The sequence below is a fragment of the Pseudorca crassidens genome, chromosome 4 (assembly GCF_039906515.1).
Source record: "Pseudorca crassidens isolate mPseCra1 chromosome 4, mPseCra1.hap1, whole genome shotgun sequence".
In the NCBI taxonomy this organism is placed as follows: domain Eukaryota; kingdom Metazoa; phylum Chordata; class Mammalia; order Artiodactyla; family Delphinidae; genus Pseudorca; species Pseudorca crassidens.
In genome coordinates, this window is record NC_090299.1 from 135,065,380 (window position 1) to 135,084,783 (window position 19,404).

At 42.0% G+C, this 19,404-nt stretch overlaps 1 protein-coding gene across 4 annotated transcripts in view; it reads right to left on the reverse strand.

The window, feature by feature from the left end:
• NFKB1 (nuclear factor kappa B subunit 1) overlaps positions 1–19,404 on the reverse strand; it is a 132,193-nt gene that overhangs the window by 12,209 nt on the left and 100,580 nt on the right. For all 4 annotated transcript variants that reach the window (XM_067736852.1, XM_067736850.1, XM_067736851.1 and 1 more), the window contains exons 12-16: positions 13,495–13,638; positions 12,124–12,213; positions 10,249–10,401; positions 8,931–9,072; positions 5,208–5,322 (exon numbers count right to left, since the gene is read on the reverse strand). In XM_067736852.1, the coding sequence (XP_067592953.1) occupies positions 5,208–5,322; positions 8,931–9,072; positions 10,249–10,401; positions 12,124–12,213; positions 13,495–13,638 (644 nt within the window). The remainder of the gene's footprint in view (positions 1–5,207; positions 5,323–8,930; positions 9,073–10,248; positions 10,402–12,123; positions 12,214–13,494; positions 13,639–19,404) is intronic.

Genomic DNA, 19,404 nt, shown 5'->3' on the forward strand with positions numbered 1-19,404 from the left:
CATTTTTACCTTTCTTGAAATAATAAAGCATAACAGGCCGAAAATGTTTTCCTTCCATCTTCAATATTAAAATGGCTACACAAAAAAATCACCAATTTTGGTAAGTCTTTTTTTAAATGCACGCTGATATGACAGCTGTCACATACAATCTAACAAAATTGTTTTGAATGAAGCTAAAGACAACCAAGTGCTGTGAGAGCCGTCTTATGGAAAAAACCGAAGGAACCTTTTGGTCAATCCAATATATATACTGGACTAACATTTAGTCGTTCAATTATCAAGATTATTTTTTATATTTACAATTCTTAATAGCTTTCTTGTTTCTCACTACAGCCAAGTGATTGTTGATATGTTAACTCATCTGTTAGTAAATTTAGTTTTCTTGAATTTCTAGGAGTCTACCTTCAGCTGAAAAATCATGTTAACAAATCAAATCAAGGCTATGGTTTTACTGAAGAAGTTTAAATAAACTGCCCGATAGAAACCAATTAACAAAGGTGCTGTCATTCTATACTGACATGGAAAAAAAATGTGCTAAATTAAAAACTACTGTTCCGTGGACTGGCTCCATGAGACCAATGGATAGAACTCTGCCACTCCCATTTTAGAGGATTCTCAAAGTCATACTAGGACCAGAGAACTACCTCTCACTAAGAGGGCTCGGATGGACAAACAAGCTGAGTTGCTGACACCTAATAAGTGTGTAAACAGTCCATTTGATTACGCTGCCCACGAAGCAGTACCTCAGTGAATGCAAATGAGATGTTTTGAAAACTGTGTGTTTTCAAAATCAGTTAAGACAGACACAATCATGGAAGTATCTTTCAAAGAACTGAGGCCACTGACACAGAACAGCAGTGTATTTTTATACAAGTCAGTCTATTTCACAGAAGCCTGTGAAATCCAGCCTGTCTAGTGACAATTTGCCTAAACTTTCCTTCTCAGTAAGCAGTTAGTGGCTGTAGCAGTGACAACAGGTGGGCCACCGACATCCTGGCCGGGGCATGGCACATGTAAACAGGATGAAAGATGCTTGTGCTGCCTAAGTCTCATTACAGTGATTATTTTTTTTATAATTAATTAATTTTTGGCTGTGTTGGGCTTTGTTGCTGCGTGCGGGCTTTCTTTAGTTGCGGCGAGTGGGGTCTACTCTTCGTTGTGGTGCGCGGGCTTCTCATTGCAGTGGCTTCTCTTGTTGCGGAGCATGGGCTCTAGGTGCGCGGGCTCCAGTAGTTGTGGCACACGGGCTTGGTAGTTGTGGCTCGCGGGCTCTAGAGCTTAGGCTTGTAGTTGTGGCGCACGGGCTTAGTTGCTCCGCGGCGTGTGGGATCTTCCCAGACCAGGGATCGAACCTGTGTCCCCTGCATTGGCAGGCGGATTCTTAACCACTGCACCACCAGGGAAGCTGCTACAGTGATTATTTAATATAACAGAAACGGATTTTTTTTCTAAATTTCCACTCTCACCCTTATTTTTTTCATCCCTTAGAACTATATCCTGGCTTGAAATGAATCATGTCCTCAGAACTTTAGACATTATAGCCAAGAGCCTTCCTCTCAAAAAATAAATAAGTAAATAAAAGCTGTGTTTATAATCAGATATGTTATTTGGGGAGATGGGAAAAGGAAAGAGAACGATACTGGAAAAAAGATCTGAAATCACATGATACCATTCAGAGATTTAAAATTATCTGTAGTTTCAATATAAGTTTCATATCATACAAAATCTCTTACCATGAGTAAAAAAAATTTTTTTAAGTTTTTTTTCCTATGATCCCATGAAGGTTTTCTATGACATTTTAGGCTTTAGATCTTAAACCCCAGGATTATATCTTAAGCAGTTACACAATGTAGGAATCCAGGAACTTTTCATGCCATGCCTGCTGGCATATGGGCTTATGCAGACACTCTGCAGAGCCAAGTACACAAATGCCTCAGCAATCCCACTCCTGTCTGTGTATCTGACACAAATCCACAAGGGCACATGGGTGAGACTCTTCACTGAAGTACTGTCTGTGCAGGTAGGAAGAGAGAAGCTGGTTCAGTGTCCACTGTCGGGGAACAGGTACATAACAGGTGGAAGATGTAAACTATGGGATCCTCTTCAGGAGTAGAAACAAGGAACTAGCTGTACACACAGGTGCGTGGATAAATCGCATAAGCAGTGAAGGCAGAAATATAGTGACATGTAGCACAAAGCCACTTATGCAATTAAAAAATACGTGCATGGGGCTTCCGTGGTGGCGCAGTGGTTGAGAGTCCGCCTGCTGATGCAGGGGACGCGGGTTCGTGCCCCAGTCCGGGAGGATCCCACATGCCGCGGAGCGGCTGGGCCCGTGAGCCATGGCCGCTGAGCCTGCGCGTCCGGAGCCTGTGCTCCACAATGGGAGAGGCCACAACAGTGAGAGGCCCGCAGAATGCAAAAAAAAAAAAAAAATACGTGCATGAAGAACTATATGGACACACACAAATGAGTGTGTGTAAAACTGATGAAACCCAGATGAGATCTGTGGATTCTATCAAGGTCAATTTCCTGGCTTTGATACTGGACAAGAGTTATGCAAGAAGTTACCACTGGGGAAACTGGGTGAAGGGTACGTGGGACTCCTGGTACACTTTTTTTTTTTTGGTAACCACCTATAAATCTGTAATTGTATTTAAAATTTAAGAAAAAGGTTTATGCAAATCAGGAGCAGTATGTATAATATAATGTGGACTGTGTGTAAGGATATACTAAAATATCTGTCTATTTAAAGTTATATATATTTTTATGTAACCAATACCTGGGAAAATACTTATAAACACAATAGTTATATTTGGGAGTGGGGCTGGGAGACGTATATGCTGCCAGGGAGGGTAACCTTGATTCTCTAATGTATATCCTTATGTACTATTTTAAAAACTATGAATACATATTATATTTATAATAATTAGAAACATTAAACAATACATGCGCAAAAACCCCACTAATGTTTTACAGGAACATATGCAAATAAAACAGTTGATATCACACACACTGGAGTTGTTGTTTATGTTGTGGGGAGGGAAATGGGAGAGGAAAAGAGGGTTTAAAGGGAACAGGTTTCAGAAGTATTTTCAGAAAAATCTTAACCCTATGCACTTGGATTATTTTGAGTGTGTCTTTCTCTAGAGGGTGGGTGGCAGAGAGATTTGATCGTGACAGATGGCCACAGAAATGTACTAAGATTAGTGAAAGGTATTCTGGGAGAATGTTTAAGACAATTGCCAAATAATCCACATTACTTAGGGAACTAATTTCCCATCACGAATAGCTAAGAGGAAACGTTTACAACAGATAAATGAAAGTCTAAATCTTAGTGGGTTTCTAGTTCTCAAATAAAAGTTGCCATTGCGTGTGTGTGTAAGACCTAAAAGGCAAACCAGGGGGATCCCGAATCCTTGCCCATCAATGAGAACAACGTAAGGTGGGGAAAACGGACCTGCATTCTCCTGAGACTCCCCAAATCAGAAGGCACACAAGTGTCAAAGGTGGTGGTTTGAGAGTTTTTGTCTCCAGCACACTGGAGAGTCTCAATATATGTACCCAAATGATACAGTAAGGAGTTTGGCACATAATACATCACAACTACTAATATCCTGTTGTGCGGTGTCCTTTGCAGGTCCTATTTATAAACAGAAAAACAAGCAATTCCTTCAATCTGACCTCCAGGCAGTGAAGTTAAGCTGCCTTCGAAAGGAGGACTGAGAGGTGACAACATCCCATTTCTAGTTTTATTTGTACACTTGGGATGGTGAAAAGGGACAATCAGTCCAAAAGCCTGCGAGAGTCAAGCTCTAAGGGCCAAATGACTTTCCAAATACCAGCAACACCCAAAATGGTATGAAAATCTGAAGAAGCTATCCTTTAAATATATGTCTAAAATTAGACCTTATCCTAGTTATTTTATGAGTCAGTGAAGAATCCCCAACTTCATTTTTCCTTTGATCTTAAGCATGACAGCCAAAGAAGAAGCCTAACGCCTTACATCCATTACTTTCCCTTATCGGGAAACACCTGTCCACAGATAAAAATCTATCGAGAGATACATGTAAACATTTCAGGACTTCTGCTTTGAGGAAATAAAAATGATTCACATCACCTGCTTTAAAAAGTTGAGAACTGGAACAGACACCTTTACTGTGTAAATAATTACGCATGATGGCTGTCTGTATTTTTAGAGTAAGGGATGTGCTCGACTCAGGCATCCGAGCATACCACAGAGGCCAAGGAAGTTTGGGAAGTCACTCTGGTTCGTGTGAAGAGAAGGAGAAAACAGGAAAGCCGAGAAGGCGGCAAGACCAGGAGTCTGTAGAGAAGACTGAGGGGGCCGGGGAAAGGCAGCAGGAAGAGAGAGTGCCCCGGGAGGGAGGAGGGAGCAGCTCTGGAGAGCGGAACCCTGCTCACGTCCTGCTTGTTTGGTCCCTTAGCCAGACAGGTTGGTCCAGGTCTGCCGGCTCCCTACACCCAGCATCCAGGCTTTGGTTCTGTCCAACAGTTTTAATCTCCTTTCCTCACCTGAAATCTGCATGTGCCCAACAGGCAGCCTCACTGAGTCTCCAGTCAACTCCCCTATCTGAAATATTTGAAGACCTCTGTAACAGAGGTCCCGAAGCTGCTTTTGAACCCACCTAATTTCTGTGTAAACCTGATTTGGGCAAATCCCTTTGGTGTCCCCTGTTTTCTTCACCTTGAGCTTTCTGTTTCTGCAAGACCCTTCTTCCTTCTCAAGCAACCTTTTTACCTTTCTGTATTGTGATTCAGCACCCTTCATTTGATATGCATTTAATCTAGATGCTGTCAACATGTTTAGCAGACTTCAAAATTCTTGTAAATCACTAGCTTTTCAAACTTAACTTTTCTTCAATTGCATTTTTTCTTGACAGATGTGACATATTTATTCTATGCTGGATCGACTGCTTTGGCAGATTTCTGAAGTTTAAAGTTTGCAGTCCCCCAGCAGGATGCTGAATTTCATTGTGGGGTGACTGCTATTGCACCCACAGATCAAAGGATCCTAATTCATAAAAGAACATTCCCATGTAATGGGCTTTTAAGATATTACCTTCAGAGACATTTTGTTTTATTAACTGTTAACGTTATATGCTACTGTTAAGAAACACGCGCGCACGCACACATGTACAAACGATGGATTTTTATACAGTTGTCTCCTCGATATTTCTGCTTACCTGGTAGAGATCATTTCTCATGTTGATAATTTCTTCAGAAATCAAGCCAGATGTGACTTCTAGCAGATCTCTCACAAGCTGAGCATGAAGGTGGATGATTGCTAAGTGTAAGACACTGGAACAAAAATATAGTGGCAATCATCAACTAGACTGTTCATGGAAAAAAAAAAAAAAGATTCCCAAGGTAGGATTAGACTCCCAGACTGTATCTGGCTCTCATACCTAGTTTTCTTTGGCCCCCAGGTGTCTCGAATCTATGAAACATCTTGTATCCAAGGTGGGGAGGCTTTACTGCCTACTCATTTCCAGTACCTGCCTGCTCTCTGGTCTCTGGGGACATTCAGTTTGGACCCTTGAGGTGTAAAGGAACCCGGGCTTCGAGACACAGAAACCTATGTTCAAATCCCAGCTCTGCCTCTGTGCCTTGCACTTGCTCCTCTGACTTTTCCCTGACTTACCCCGACACACAGGTGACGTGTGTAAAATGGCTGCACTAGGATCTGTTCAGAAGAGTGTAGGTATCTCCCGTAGCTCTGCCACCTCCTCCCGAATACAGTGTGGTGGCTTTTTAAGATCTTCCTAGATCCCAAGAGGGGAGAATGGAGTCAGGCTCTTAACTATGGGGAGAAGACTCTAGACGCAAACTTCTGAAGGAACAATGTAACTGTATCTCTCCACCGAGTCAGTCCCTCTGCCTGCAGTGGTTTTGCTCCTCTTCTCTGCCTCAGCGGCACCTCTTTATCCTGCATATGCCAGTGCAAACCTTACATCCTTGGAGAAGACTTCCTCAACTTCCTAGGCAGAGCAAGCTGCCTCCCCTCAAGTTTACTGCTTGGTTGAGCGACTGCAGTTTGCTATACATCCTCCTCTCTGGCCTGTGATCCTCTCAGAGGCTGGTTCCCTCTGGGTCAGCCTTATAGCCCTGGCACACAGTTTAGGCACTAAAATAAGGACGACTGAACAAACTTAGGGCGAACACTAATGAGGCTGAAAATATTGGCAGGTGCCAATCATCACTCCTAGGAACAAATTTTTTTAATTGTTAAGAAAACTTAAAATTAATTGGAAACGACTCAACAATAAAAAGTGGCTACTATTTGTTTAGAGCTTCTAATACCAGACCACACCAAGCACTTGACATACAGTATCTGACTAATCACAACAACAATCTTATGAGGTAGGTGATATTATCCTTATTTTTCAGGTGATGAAAGTGAGACTTACGGGTATAATAGAACTCAATCCAGGTCGTATATTAAGTCCAGGACTGTCTTGCCCCAAAGCCATCTCTTAATCCCTTAAGCTCTCCTGCTTCAGGGGCACATGGGCACTGCTCTGTAGAGTTGCAGATGCACATGCAGGAGGATGAACCCTCCGAAGTATGGACAGGTTATGATGCAGAGCACTCTGAGGATCCCAGGGAGGCAGTACATACGGGATTTGAGGCACAGGCTGGCTTTTCTCTAAAGATATTAGGTGTCATTTTATTCAGGCCACCTTCTTGGAAATAGCAAGTGTATATTACTTGGGATTAACATTGACTCAGGAGAGCCTGAAAAACTAAAGTGCGACTTCGTTATTTGAGAGATTTTTTAAATGAATGATTTCAGGGTTTCAGTCCTGTCTTTTGAACCGTAGGGCTGGAAGAAGACTGCTGAAAAGGGCCCAAAGTCTGACGCAGACATGATGCACATGTACCAAGAAAAAGGTCGTACTTCAAAAACTGCCTAAAAATTTCCATGTGCAGCTCAGCACTTTGTAGCAGAAGCACATTCCCCCTCCCCCATAGATTTTCACACCCTCGTGGGAATTTCCCCAGTACCAGAAGCTTTTTTATTTTTTTTCTTCATTGTATTTTCTGTGATGACTAACGGCCACAGGATTCAGATTATTAGCTGAATACGATAAACTCAGTGAAAACAAGGGGCTGAGCTGTGAGGCCAAAAGCTATCCCTTGTCTATATTCTTACGAGGACTCCTTGGTCTCCCCAGGTCTCACCCCTCTGGCCTCCAGCTGCGACAAGCCTCGCAGGCCTGCTTGCGTGAGTATGTTTGGGGTCCAGGGCGGGGACTCTAAGGGTTCATCTCCTGCTTGGGCAGGGAAAGCCACCTCCCCAGCCTCTCCACATGCATCCAGGTCCTTACACACGTCTATACCTTCCCCTCAGTGCCCTCACCTGAATGCATGTGCCTGTGTCCCTTTCCACAATCCTCCCTTCGAACACCAGCAGTCCCTTTCTAACTTACCTATGCTCGTCTTTCTTAGGCTCATCAGCAGGTCCCTAAAAAAGTCACCTGAAATGCTACTGTCCTGTCTTGGTTAACTGCTTTCTCTTGTGATTATATGCTATTGAATGCTAAATGGATTATTTAACCCTGTAAAAAACATTCTGCTGTTCATGACTTTACACAAAGAAGGCTGTACTGGTTCCTCTCGTACTGTATTAACGAGGCCAGTGGTTACACCACATCCTTGGTTAAGCTGCAAGGAATGAGAACAAAGGTCTCTGTCTGAAACCCTGAGGCTGGCACTTTCCTAAAGCATTTGGTTCAGTGTTTAAACTGAGGTTTAAAACACAGCGCCCAAGAGCTCTTCCACAGAGAAGGATTTCTCATTGCTGACACTATTTTGGGAAGGTTTTAGATAAAGCACTTGACTTGGATTTGAGGGCTGCTGTCACTCGTTATTTTTATAGGCTTTTGAGATCATTTTAGAAGTCTCAATGAAAGGACTAGGAGAACCGTTTTAGAAAGAAGCCAGGTGTCTTTGCAAATACAAGCTCAGTAACAGCAGGAATGGGAAGCACGGTGCTTGGAATGTTAGACTCCCACACAATGCGGGTTAGAGCAGTCACAGGAGTCGGATTCCGTCACAGCCTGGTGACCGTCAACAGAGGCAGCAGAAGAGGAACCAGTAACTGGGAGAGCATGACAACGGCCTCCTAATGGTTTTGTTGCTGCTGTTGTGCTGTCTCTACTGGGCTTTTCCTTGAAAATATTATCATGACAAATATGCAGCGGGGATAACAAGCGCTTTAGGGATTTGGTAAGACCAAATTTTATTATATTATTCGAATAAATAAAGCAAATATTCCTATTCCAATAAATAAGTGCTTGTTTATTAAATATGATTCTAAATCGTATTCCAACAAATCAAGCAGGGCTTTTCAAAAAGTACCATTCCCTATATACACTACCAAACGTAAAACAGATAGCTAGTGGGAAGCAGCTGCATAGCACAGGGAGGTCAGCTCAGTGCTTTGTGACCACCTAGAGGGGTGGGATAGGGAGGGTGGGAGGGAAGGGACATGCAAGAGGGAGGGGATATGGGGATATATGTATATGTATAGTTGTTTCACTTTGTTATACAGCAGAAACTAACACACCATTGTAAAGCAATTATACTTCAGTCAAGATGTTAAAAAAAAAAAAAAAGTACCATTCCCCACACCCATCTTAGTTTTCTCGCCCAGAGTGCTGTACTCTTAGATGAGTATCCTTGCTATTTTAGAGCCCAAGAGGTGACAGCCACAGGACAGGAGAAGGAGATTGTGCCACTGTGCCACTCAACCTTACTGACACATTATTTTCCTTGAGAGGGTGTTTCAGTTGCAGGACCCAATAACTTTGATCAAGTCTTCTCATTTCTAGCCAGCATGCATACAATACTTTTCTCTCTTCGCCCCTTTAAAACAACCCTTGTTTGCAAAAGTTCTGACTTACCTGTCCCCATTCTCGTCCTGCACTGCAGTGAGATGGCGCTGGACAGCCAGCAGCATCTTCACATCTCCTGTCACTGCATAGTCAAAAAGGGCATTGGCATGCTGCTTGGCAAGCTGCACAGCCTTCTCCAGAAAGAGGTTATCTGCAAGGCAGTGGATCACGATCACAGTTGAGTTTCACTCGACTTGCTCTACAGGAATGCCATGCTTGAGGCCACGACTGTCGGCATCAGTGCTCTGATACCCTGAGACACATCGACTTAGTGGAAAATGCTCCTTTTGGGGCTTCTGGGTTGTGCTCACTAGAAAAAGCACAGCTGGACATTGGCTCACTGACAAATATAGAGGCTGACCTCAAAAAAATCTGTCTACAGTCTGTTCGGGGAAAAGAAATTCAGAAGTTTCTGTTATCTTAAGGGGAACAATCAATCTCCAAATAATGTTAACTGGGTTTTGCCACAATTGTAAATAATCTCTTGGTGAAATAATCCTTCATGGGAGTCTTGAACGACTCTCTTGTTAGGCAAAAAGTGTCAAAAATCAGTCTCTGCCGCAGAGATACAGACTCTCCAAGAGCCATTGGTGTTTTTGTAAACTTTGCTTCCTGAAGGTCAACAGGAGGAAAACTGTGGCTTGCAGGTCAAATCCAGTGTGTGGCCTGCTTTTATACGGCCCCCTAGCTAAGCATGGTTGGTACATTTTTGAAGGGGTGTTAAAAAAAGAATATGCAATAGAAACCATATGTAGCCCACAACTGTACATATTTACTATCTTTCTCTTACAGAAAAAGTCTTCCAGGCATAATCTAGGATGACCTAGACCCATGACACATACTCTAATGGGTTCTGGTTCCAAATATGCACTGTCCCTCCTAATCCTAATTCTTCAAAGAAGGCATCAGGATAAAGGGAAAAGTCCTTATTTTCAGGCGAAATTCCACTTCAGTATGACAGTCGAGAGAAGGGAGACTGTCAAAGTTATGCAAACTGCTCTCTCTTATCTGTGGTGGAAATGATTTAGGTTATCTCTCGTGATACCCTAAAACTGCATGACCACGACTGGAGAAGCACATGTAAATTTATGTACTTTATATTCATATATAACACTGGGAAAGTGGAAATCCCAGTGTGAATAAAATAACCTGGCACATGCTTTTCAAAAGGCACACAGGGCTCTGAAGAGCACGCTGAACTAGATGTTGATGTGTCGCCTTGAGGTCAACAGAAAATAAACCTGTCTTCTGGAAATAGGTTGTCCACCTAGAACTGACCCACGCCCTCACCAAGCAGTACAGTGCAGTCCTCTGTGTGCTCACTCACCCTGGGAGCTGTGCTTCTCCTCCTTTACTCCTACTGAGTACGCCAGATCAGCCTCAGTGCCCCGCTTGCAGGACTCTTTATCTTGCTTGGTGGTCTCTGCTGCCTGCCTGTCATAACCTTCAGGGTCATTTTTAGATGAGGTGTCTATGGTTCCTAAGATAAAAGCAAAAATTCAGCTTTTTTTCCTCAGTAAAATCTATTAATTAAGTTATAATTCACTGTTTCAGCAAAGGTCAGATAAAGGTAGGAGGCAGGGTTACTGCAAAGGGAAAAGAAAAACAACAATTTAAAATTCCTTTTAAAATGGTCATAAGTAACACGTTTTGGAGCTATTTTAAAGTCACTTGCAAAAAACTTTTTTTAAATTGAGGTATAACACTGTAATAATTTCAGGTGTGCAATATAATGACTCAGTCCTTGTACACACTGCACAATGATCACCACAGTAAGTCCAGTTAACGTCCATCAGCATATATAGTTACAAATTCTTTTTTCTTGTGCTGAAAACTTATTTAAGACCTTAAAAAAATTTTTTTTTACATTTCTAAAAATGTACACCTCATTCTGTTTATCTGTAAAGGAGAAAAATGAAATAAAGCTCTTCTAGGAATTGCAAGGAAGTGGAATTTTTGAAGTTCTTGAAAACAGAGCAGCTATTTTTTTCCCTAATGCTCAAGCAGGTTGTGAAGATGTGATCTCAATTCATATTCTTTGGTGTGGGAGCTATCCAGTGCACTGTTTCTGATCACAATCTTTCAGGTCCTACTATGCTACCTGACAGCTACTATGAGAACACGGAGATTTTACAGGCAGACCTGGTTCAAATCCTGGTTCTGCCACGAACAGATAGGTACCTTCAGTGAGTGAATGATCATTTCTGAACCTTGGTGTGCTCTGTCTGTAAAATGAAGACACTAATATTTTCCTTACAGAGGAATCATAAAGATTACAGTTAAAACATGTAAAAGCACCTGACGTAAAACAGGTGTTGAAATACATGAGAAGACCTTGTTGTATTATTTCTTCAATGAGTACACTAAAATGGACATGTAACAGAAGTATGAACACATGATGTGACAACTGCTAATTAGGGGATACATTTTTTTGTTGTTGTAAATTTATTTATTAATTTATTTTTGGCTGCACTGGGTCTTCGTTGTTGTGCGCGGGCTTTCTCTAGTTGTGGCAAGCAGGGGCTACTCATTGTGGTGCGTGGGCTTCTCATTGTGGTGGCTTCTCTTGTTGCGGAGCATGGGCTCTAGGCACGTGGGCTTCAGCAGTAGTGGCACGTGGGCTCAGCAGTTGTGGCTCACGTGCTCTAGAGCGCAGGCTCAGTAGTTGTGGCGCACGGGCTTAGCTGCTCTGCAGCCTGTGGGATCTTCCCGGACCAGGGCTTGAACCCGTGTCCCCTGCATTGGCAGGTGATTCTTAACCACTGTGCCACCAGGGAAGCCCCCAGGGGGATACATTTGATGAGAAAAGACCATCCCTATAAACCTCTAAGTGTCTTCAAAAGTGTAGTATTTAAGAAAAAAGAGAGAAAACAGCTAAGTTTGGTGACTTTTTTATGTTTGAATAGTCAAGTCTCTCCATATCCCTATTTAATGTTCTTTTCTTTCCCCTGTTCATGCCACGTACAAAGTAAATGTATAAATTTAAATATAGTATCAGGAATAGAATCTATACTCTCCATAGGAAATAATAATTTTTTGGAAAAGAAGTATCTTCTTAATTTACTGGCATTCATCAATTTTTTTTCAAGATAATGTTGTGGTGAGTAATGATTTAAAAAAAACGTTTTGGCTTTAATTAATTTTTAAATAATTTTTTTCGTTCTTTTCTCAGTACTAAAAAAAAAAGAAAAGTGTTACTTACCATGCTTCATCCCAGCATTAGATTTAGTGGTTCCAGGGTGGAAGGTAATTCCACCATATGTAGGAAATCCATAGTGTGGGAAGCCATACCCTGAAATGGCAAGCAAAACAAATGAAACCTCATGATGATTTTTTAAATAAAAAGAAACTCAGCAAACATTACTGTCCCTCCCTCTGGTGAGAACAGGCTTTGGTGTGCCCGACACGGTCCTTCTGTTGAGACTTAGTGATAAGGCACATCACTGGGGGCGCTGGGACGATCAGAATTCGACTCTGGCCAGGTTACATTTTTGGCAACCCAGGCAGACCCCAGGCTCTGGGCAGCGTGGAGGAGCTCATGCTGGAGAAAGTCTCCCACTCCTGCATGGAGGGGAGAGGCTAACGGTGAGTGGCTGCCACCCAGACTCAGACTTGCTGACACAGAAGACAGTCAAGTAACCCCTGGAGGGAAAAACTGAACAAAACAAAATACAGAAACATATACTGGCTCCTCAAGAGAAACATGCCCCCACTGGTTACTCTCATGCGTTTCTGCTGGAAGCACAAGCTGGTAAAACTCTGGGAAGCAGTGAGTGTTAGTTGTCGTACTCTCTGACGTAGTAATTTCACTTCAGAGAATCTAATTTACAAAAATTATCTGGAATAAAAGAAAAGCAATGTGGATAGAGGAGTTCAGTGCAAACGTTTTAGATAAGAAACAGGAAATAATCTTCAAGTAAGTTATACTACGGTTTGTTCATTTGATGAATTATTACAAGTCATTAAAATGATGCTTAAAAATGATGCTTATGTAAAATTTCTATTACCATCGGGAAATGCTTATGTTAAACCGTTAGGAAAAAGCAGCATACATGACTCTATACACAATCGTGATAATAAATAGGTCATACGAGTAAATGGATTAAAACTCTATGCAAAATAAGGATCACAGCTGTGCTTGGAGAAATGTATAAATATGTATTATAATGTATGTACCTGCCAAAAAACAATAGTTAATCTTTGATGGCAGGATTTTATGTATCTACAACATAGTGCAAATATAATATGAAACCTTTCCAATGTTTCCAAAGAATACCAAGACAACTGTACCAAAAAACAAAAAAAAAAGGAGGGGGGAATATACCAAAATGTTAAGAGGTATCCTTTGGGTAACTGGCCTTCGTGACTTTTTTCCTTCTTACAGTTTTTGGTATTAATCTATCTACATATTATAAGATGAACATGCATTTCTTTGGAAAAAAGTTTGCTGGGAAATTTTAAGTCATGTAATATATCATGTTCAGTAATGTCACAACACTCAACCCATAGACAAGGAAATCTAGGAGAAGAAAATCTGCCCTTTCAGATGTGAAAGAACAGGCTTGGTTCGTACCTGGGCCGGTACTTCCAGCACCACCGCCTCCACCGCTGCTGCCGAACATGCCTCCACCTCCAGCTCCCGCCCCACTGCCGCCACCGAAACTATCTGAGAAATTGGGCATGAGCTTCTGCCGTTTCCTCTGCACTTCCTCTTTATCTGTATTTAAAGGAAGAGAAACCAGAGGAGAAAAGATTGATTCAGCTCCACTACTAGCCACAGAGAGAATACTGATTCTGATGGTATTTTTAAACATCTTAAAGGGAAATAGAAAGCACCCAAGGAGGAAGAGACGCCAAATGTCAAGAAGCATTATATTTATTCCAATAAGCACAAAGACCAAGAGCCAGCCTCAGAGGGACCACAGAACAGTACACACCCAAATTCTCTCTGCCACTGTTTCTTAAGTCCCCCCTGTCATTCAAGTTAGTGAGAGACTAGACTGCCCATCAAAGATGAAGAGACTGCAAATACTGAATGAGAACAGCATTACTGAGCATTTTCACTTGGTCATACAAAACAACTGTTACTAATCAGCTAACATTTATTATGCGTCTACAATGACCTAAGTGCTGAGGATAAAGAGAAGTATGACATCATGTCTTTGCTGTCAAGAACCCTCCAATATAATTTTAAGGTTGTAGGGGAAAGACTTAGAGACGAAGCACTAAAATGCTATATGTTAAATTCATGGTGCCAACTAGGGTTCCAGGAGTTCAAGGAAGGACTTCTAGGGAGTCTCTGTGGGCTGGAAAATTCAGGAAAAGGCTTCCCAGAATCAACTCTATATCAGGAGAGGGCAAAGGGAGGATGTTCTGGGAAGGGGATGTAGAGGGAAAGTAACGAAGGAACCAATGTGCACTGCGTGCTTATGAGAACAGCAGTGGATCAGCTTAGCTGAAGTGAAAGTTTAGTATGAGGAATTCTTGAGAAATGGGGCTGATTGGGACCACATTGCCAAGCACCTGGATTATGAACCTAAGGGATTTAATTTACAGGCAGGAGAGCCATGGAACGTTTTTGAACTGGGGAATGCCATGCATATGGTGGTATTTTAGAAAGATTCATCTGTCGCTGGTGCATAGGATAAAATAAAGAGTCAAAGTGAGAGGCAGAGACAGTGCAGACATAAGGTGTTGGAGGCTGTTCCTTGGTGGTCACCACAATAATAAAAACGCGTGCATCCCAGAAAGACAATAAAAGATGGATCTGTAGTCATTGGTAACTCGAGAGTCTAAGACTCATGCAAGTCTAAGACCACTACTTGACTAAAATACAGTGATGCCCTCTGAGATTTTTGATTGGCCAAGTCTAGATACTATTGAGACTTTCCCCCCTCATTCCTCATGTGGTTGCTCTGTTTTTCTTTTGCTTCTCACCAGCTCCACTGCCCCTGTGAGTTCTGCCACTGCCTTTGTGGTCTATTGTTCCTTTCTTGTTTCTTCTTTCTGTTTCCCTTTCTTTCCCTTCTCTGATTTTCCCACCCTATATATTTTTTCTCCCTTCTCTCTTCTGAAATAAAGCACTGAAAGAAGTTTTTGGTTTTTGTTTAAATTAAATCAACAGTCAATATGGTATTCTTTTTTTCAATCAGCAGCCCAATACTTGACAACTGTCCTATTTCTGATTCTTCACATCAGTTCTGGTCACTGTTTATGTTCAGAAAGATCTTCACTTATTTCTAATTCTGTCGTCATTTCAGTCATCTCAGGGCTAGAAAGAATGCTGTTGTGTACTGATTATCTCGTGATCATCTAAGTGCAGTTGAAAGATAAGCAGGGGAAAGTAGGGTAGCAAAGTACCCTTAAAAAATAATCTTTTAAAAACGGATCCTGTCCAGACTCGCTAGGAAGAAAAAAGCCAGCATGGGTCAACTCTGAAGAAAACATGCTTCCACCAGAAAGGGTGACCTCGAAGTGGAGAAACTTGAGCAATTTCCTTATCAAAGGTTTTGGACAGATAAAGTTTCTCCATCAGTTGTATCATAACTAAGTCACAATTATTACTCATCCTATAAACTGTTGATCTCACATGGGATATTAGTTCATCAGAAATATGAAATACAAGAGCAAGGCAGACAACATATTCACCTTTAGAAATAAATGTTATCTACTGACACGCCTTCTAGCAAAGAGATCATTTGGTATTTGCTAGGTACTCCTTTTGACTTATAAAACAGGGACATTCACTGGTTATATTTCATTGTAAAATGGGAATTTTTAAGACTCAATTTAAAAATATTAACTATCCTACAGCCATTAAGATGTTAATAACAAGAAACTGATATAGAAAATTCCATGTGACAAGCTTTTTTTTTTTAAATAGAGGTTTCATTTGTTTTGCTTGCCATGGAATTGAACATGGGGATTTTCACCCTGGGTTTACTTACCCTTGTGGTCTGCTTTTGACAGTGGACCATGGGATGTACTATGAAACATCAACCTATTCTAAAAGGGACCTAAGTGGTCACTCACTACAAGTTCTACTTTTACAGAAGAGGAAACCGAAGCTAGGATGTTGAGGGACTTGTATGAGGTCAGGGCTCAGTGACGAACAGATACAAGGTCTAATAAGCATTCCATTATATTAGGTCACCATTTCGGGGGAAACACTCCAACATATCTTTGCTTCCTTTAATAACTGATGATTTAAGATAACAGCTTAGTTCACAAATGTCGATAAAACTTTTAGCCTCTACCACCTTATGCTGTGCATGTGCCTTAAAAGTATCTCATTCCCACTTTCTGGGTTGTAGTTTGCCAGTAAACACGCCGGCATTTATCCTGACCATACCTTTCATAATCTACAGATTATGATTCTGTTTCTCCCTAATCTCCATCTTTTCAGACTGAAAAGTCATTATGGTCTTTCTTTGCTTTTGTATAACAGTTCCTCAACCCTCTTCTTCCCTTGCCAACCATCCCTCTCCTGATTATTTTGATTGTCTTCCTGGACCCACCATCTCCATGACGTTTTTATGAGACACAACGTCAATGACCATAAAGGATGCAGAGTTCGGGGCTGCATGATTCTGTACAACAAGAGGAATATGATCTATTTCTTTGTCTAATGTCTTAACTGGTGGCACCCAACAAGTTACTAGTCTTTCGGGTGAGGATGGCAACTTGGTTGGTCAAACAATAACTTAGCTCTCAGATATTTAACAAGCATCTACTATGTGACCTACGTTGTCCGAGATGTAGCAATAAATATGAAAGACCAAATCTGTGACCTAAAGAACACAGGTAGGAAGAAGACAATATACACATAAATTAATAGGTAAGATAATTTTACATATTGATAAAAATAAGTGAAGAATATAAAATGAAGCAATGAGTTCAGGAGTGACTGCAGGGGCTGGGGGCAGTGGAAGGTATATTCAAGGACTTCTGAGAAAGGAGCACAATGATTCCTTGGGTTGTATAGTTTAGATTGATCTTCACATAGCGACTCGGATGCTAAATGGCCTGCTACTTTTCTGGCCAGTCACACAGGCCTGGTGCAATCATTTGTCCTCGTGATTATTTCAACTTGGGATTTTATAATCCAGAAGGTTCTCTAGACTAAGGTAATTTGTTATCTTCAATAAAATTGTTCTAGTCTCACAACAACTCAACCACAATACATGTTGGCCATTCCTTCTGTGGAGCTCAACTACAAACTCTTATTTTTCCAGATGGTTTTCTATACTGTTCTTATAGATGGAGCTTTTAGTCAATGACAACCTGGAAGGTAAGTGCCTGATGCATAAAGGTGAGATTTTGAACTTTCAGGAGACCCCATTCTCTAATTCCAGCCCTGGATAGCTCCTACCATAAGAGGGTAGCAAAGAAAGTAATAGTCTGAACGTGTCCCTGCTGTATCAGACTCTTTTCAGGCACCAATACCACTGGGAAAGGGACACAGGCAGCCTAGAAACCAAGCTCAGCTTTGAGTATTTCTAGGCTTACACATGTGTAGGTAATCTGGGTTTCCTTTTTTTTATCTGATTCTCTGTGTTAGAAAAATTGACATTATTTTGAACACGCATTTTAGGAGAAGAAATCTTTTTTTTTTTTTTTTTCCCCTCAGAAACTGCAAAACAATTTTGCTCTGTTTCTCTTCTGGGTCTACTTTTAAAGAAGGGTGCTTAATCCAAAGCAGGGATTTTCAAACTTCACGCCGAAGGCCCGTTCGGAAGCCCTCAGGCGGTTCCTGGGCAGGGAGGGAAGTGCGGAGAGGTAAGCCTCCTTCCTGGACGAGCCAAGTGGGCGGACTTGCCACCTCCACTTCAAGCCTCTCCGGTTTATATACTGGGATTTCGCACGAAATGTCACGTGGAGAGAAAAAAAAGGATCCTCTGCTGACAGTGTTTTCAAAGCACCAGTAACGGAATGCACTGTACATCTGACCCATCAGTGGAGGGGCCACAAGCTCAGAGAAGAAGCAAGAAATCACAGACCCGTTTTCTAAATGCTGCTGCCACATGATTTCTAGGAAAAGAAAGCCCTCCTCAAAGATCCCCCATCCCATGTTGCTATCACAGGATTAGCAGCCATGTGGATCGTTGCTGCGGCACCTTTGTGGGTTCCAGCCTCAGCCAGGACCTGGGCGCCCTGTCCCTCCCCAGTCTCACTTCCCTCTAGTCCAGGGGTTTCTAATTATGTTTGTGCCACGGCCTCTTTTGCAGTCTAGTGAAGTCTACGGATCTCTTCTTAGAATCACAGTTTTTAGTATGTAAAATTCAAAATAGGATTACAAAAAAAACTAATTGTTTTAAAGTACACTTCTAGCCATGGAGCCCCATAGGGGTGAGTAGACTCCAGGTTAACAAATAACCTTTGAGGCCTGTTACCCTCATTCCGAGAGGAGTCTCAGTGTGAATTTCCCACCCTGCCCTCTCTGGAGTTCCAGTCCTGCCTTTTGAATGGCCTGTTAGGAATCTGCCACAGGGACCTAAAATGCAGCATGCTTTAAACTGAACTCTGTCTTTGCCCACCCAGATCTACTTTTGCTCCTTTGACTCTTCATCAGTTCAACCACATCACAGCCTTCCCAGGCTGGGATTCCTAGAACCGTCCAGGACTCCTGATTTTCTCTTTTCACCCCCTACCCCAACCAGCACCTGGGTCCTCTTGACACCATCCCTGCACTGCCTCCTGAATCCACCTTCTCCTTTCACTCCACTGCATTAAGACCTTCACTAACTTCACCATTGCTCACTTGGATTCTTGCATTCCTCCTCTGACTCACTGTCTGCTGCCCAGATAGTCTCTTCAGTGTCTACAGAGAGAATCAGAGGCATCATTCCAAATCCAAACTGGCCTGGTCATTCCCCTTTCCAGAGTCAATGCAAAACTCTTTAGGTGCCAATCACAGCCCCACAGAGCCTGGCCCCGGCCTTCCTCACCTGCTGTGGCCTCCAGGAGTGCATCTCAGTGCTCATAATGCTCACTTCTCCCTGAATAAACACTAGCTGTTTTAGCTCCTCACGTTTCCTAAGTCTAGGAAACCCTTTCCTTCTCTGTTGCACACTCAACTACTGAAATACATCGCCAATTTTCAGGACCTTGAAGAAGCCTTCTTCTTGGTGGCTTCTTCAGAATCTAAGGTTCGTTCTCCTTGCATTCTTCTACGTTTTTGTGGACACCTCACTGTAACAGCTGAAGGAGACTTATGATCTCCCCTTCTCGGTGTGTCCTTTGTGAGGAAGAGAATGCTGCCTTATTCATTTTTATAGCTCTGCAGTGCATGGTGCCTGAGGCCAGTTGACAGAGTGGCTGATTCTCCTACACAACAAGCCTTATCTTTTCATCTCAACTACCTGAACCCTGAGGTAGTCAATAAATGATAGATTCTCAAATTCAAAGAGAATTTTCAAATGTCTAAATCTCATATAAAACTCAATGAAATAACATTATTTTAAAAGGCTAGACTTAATTCTAT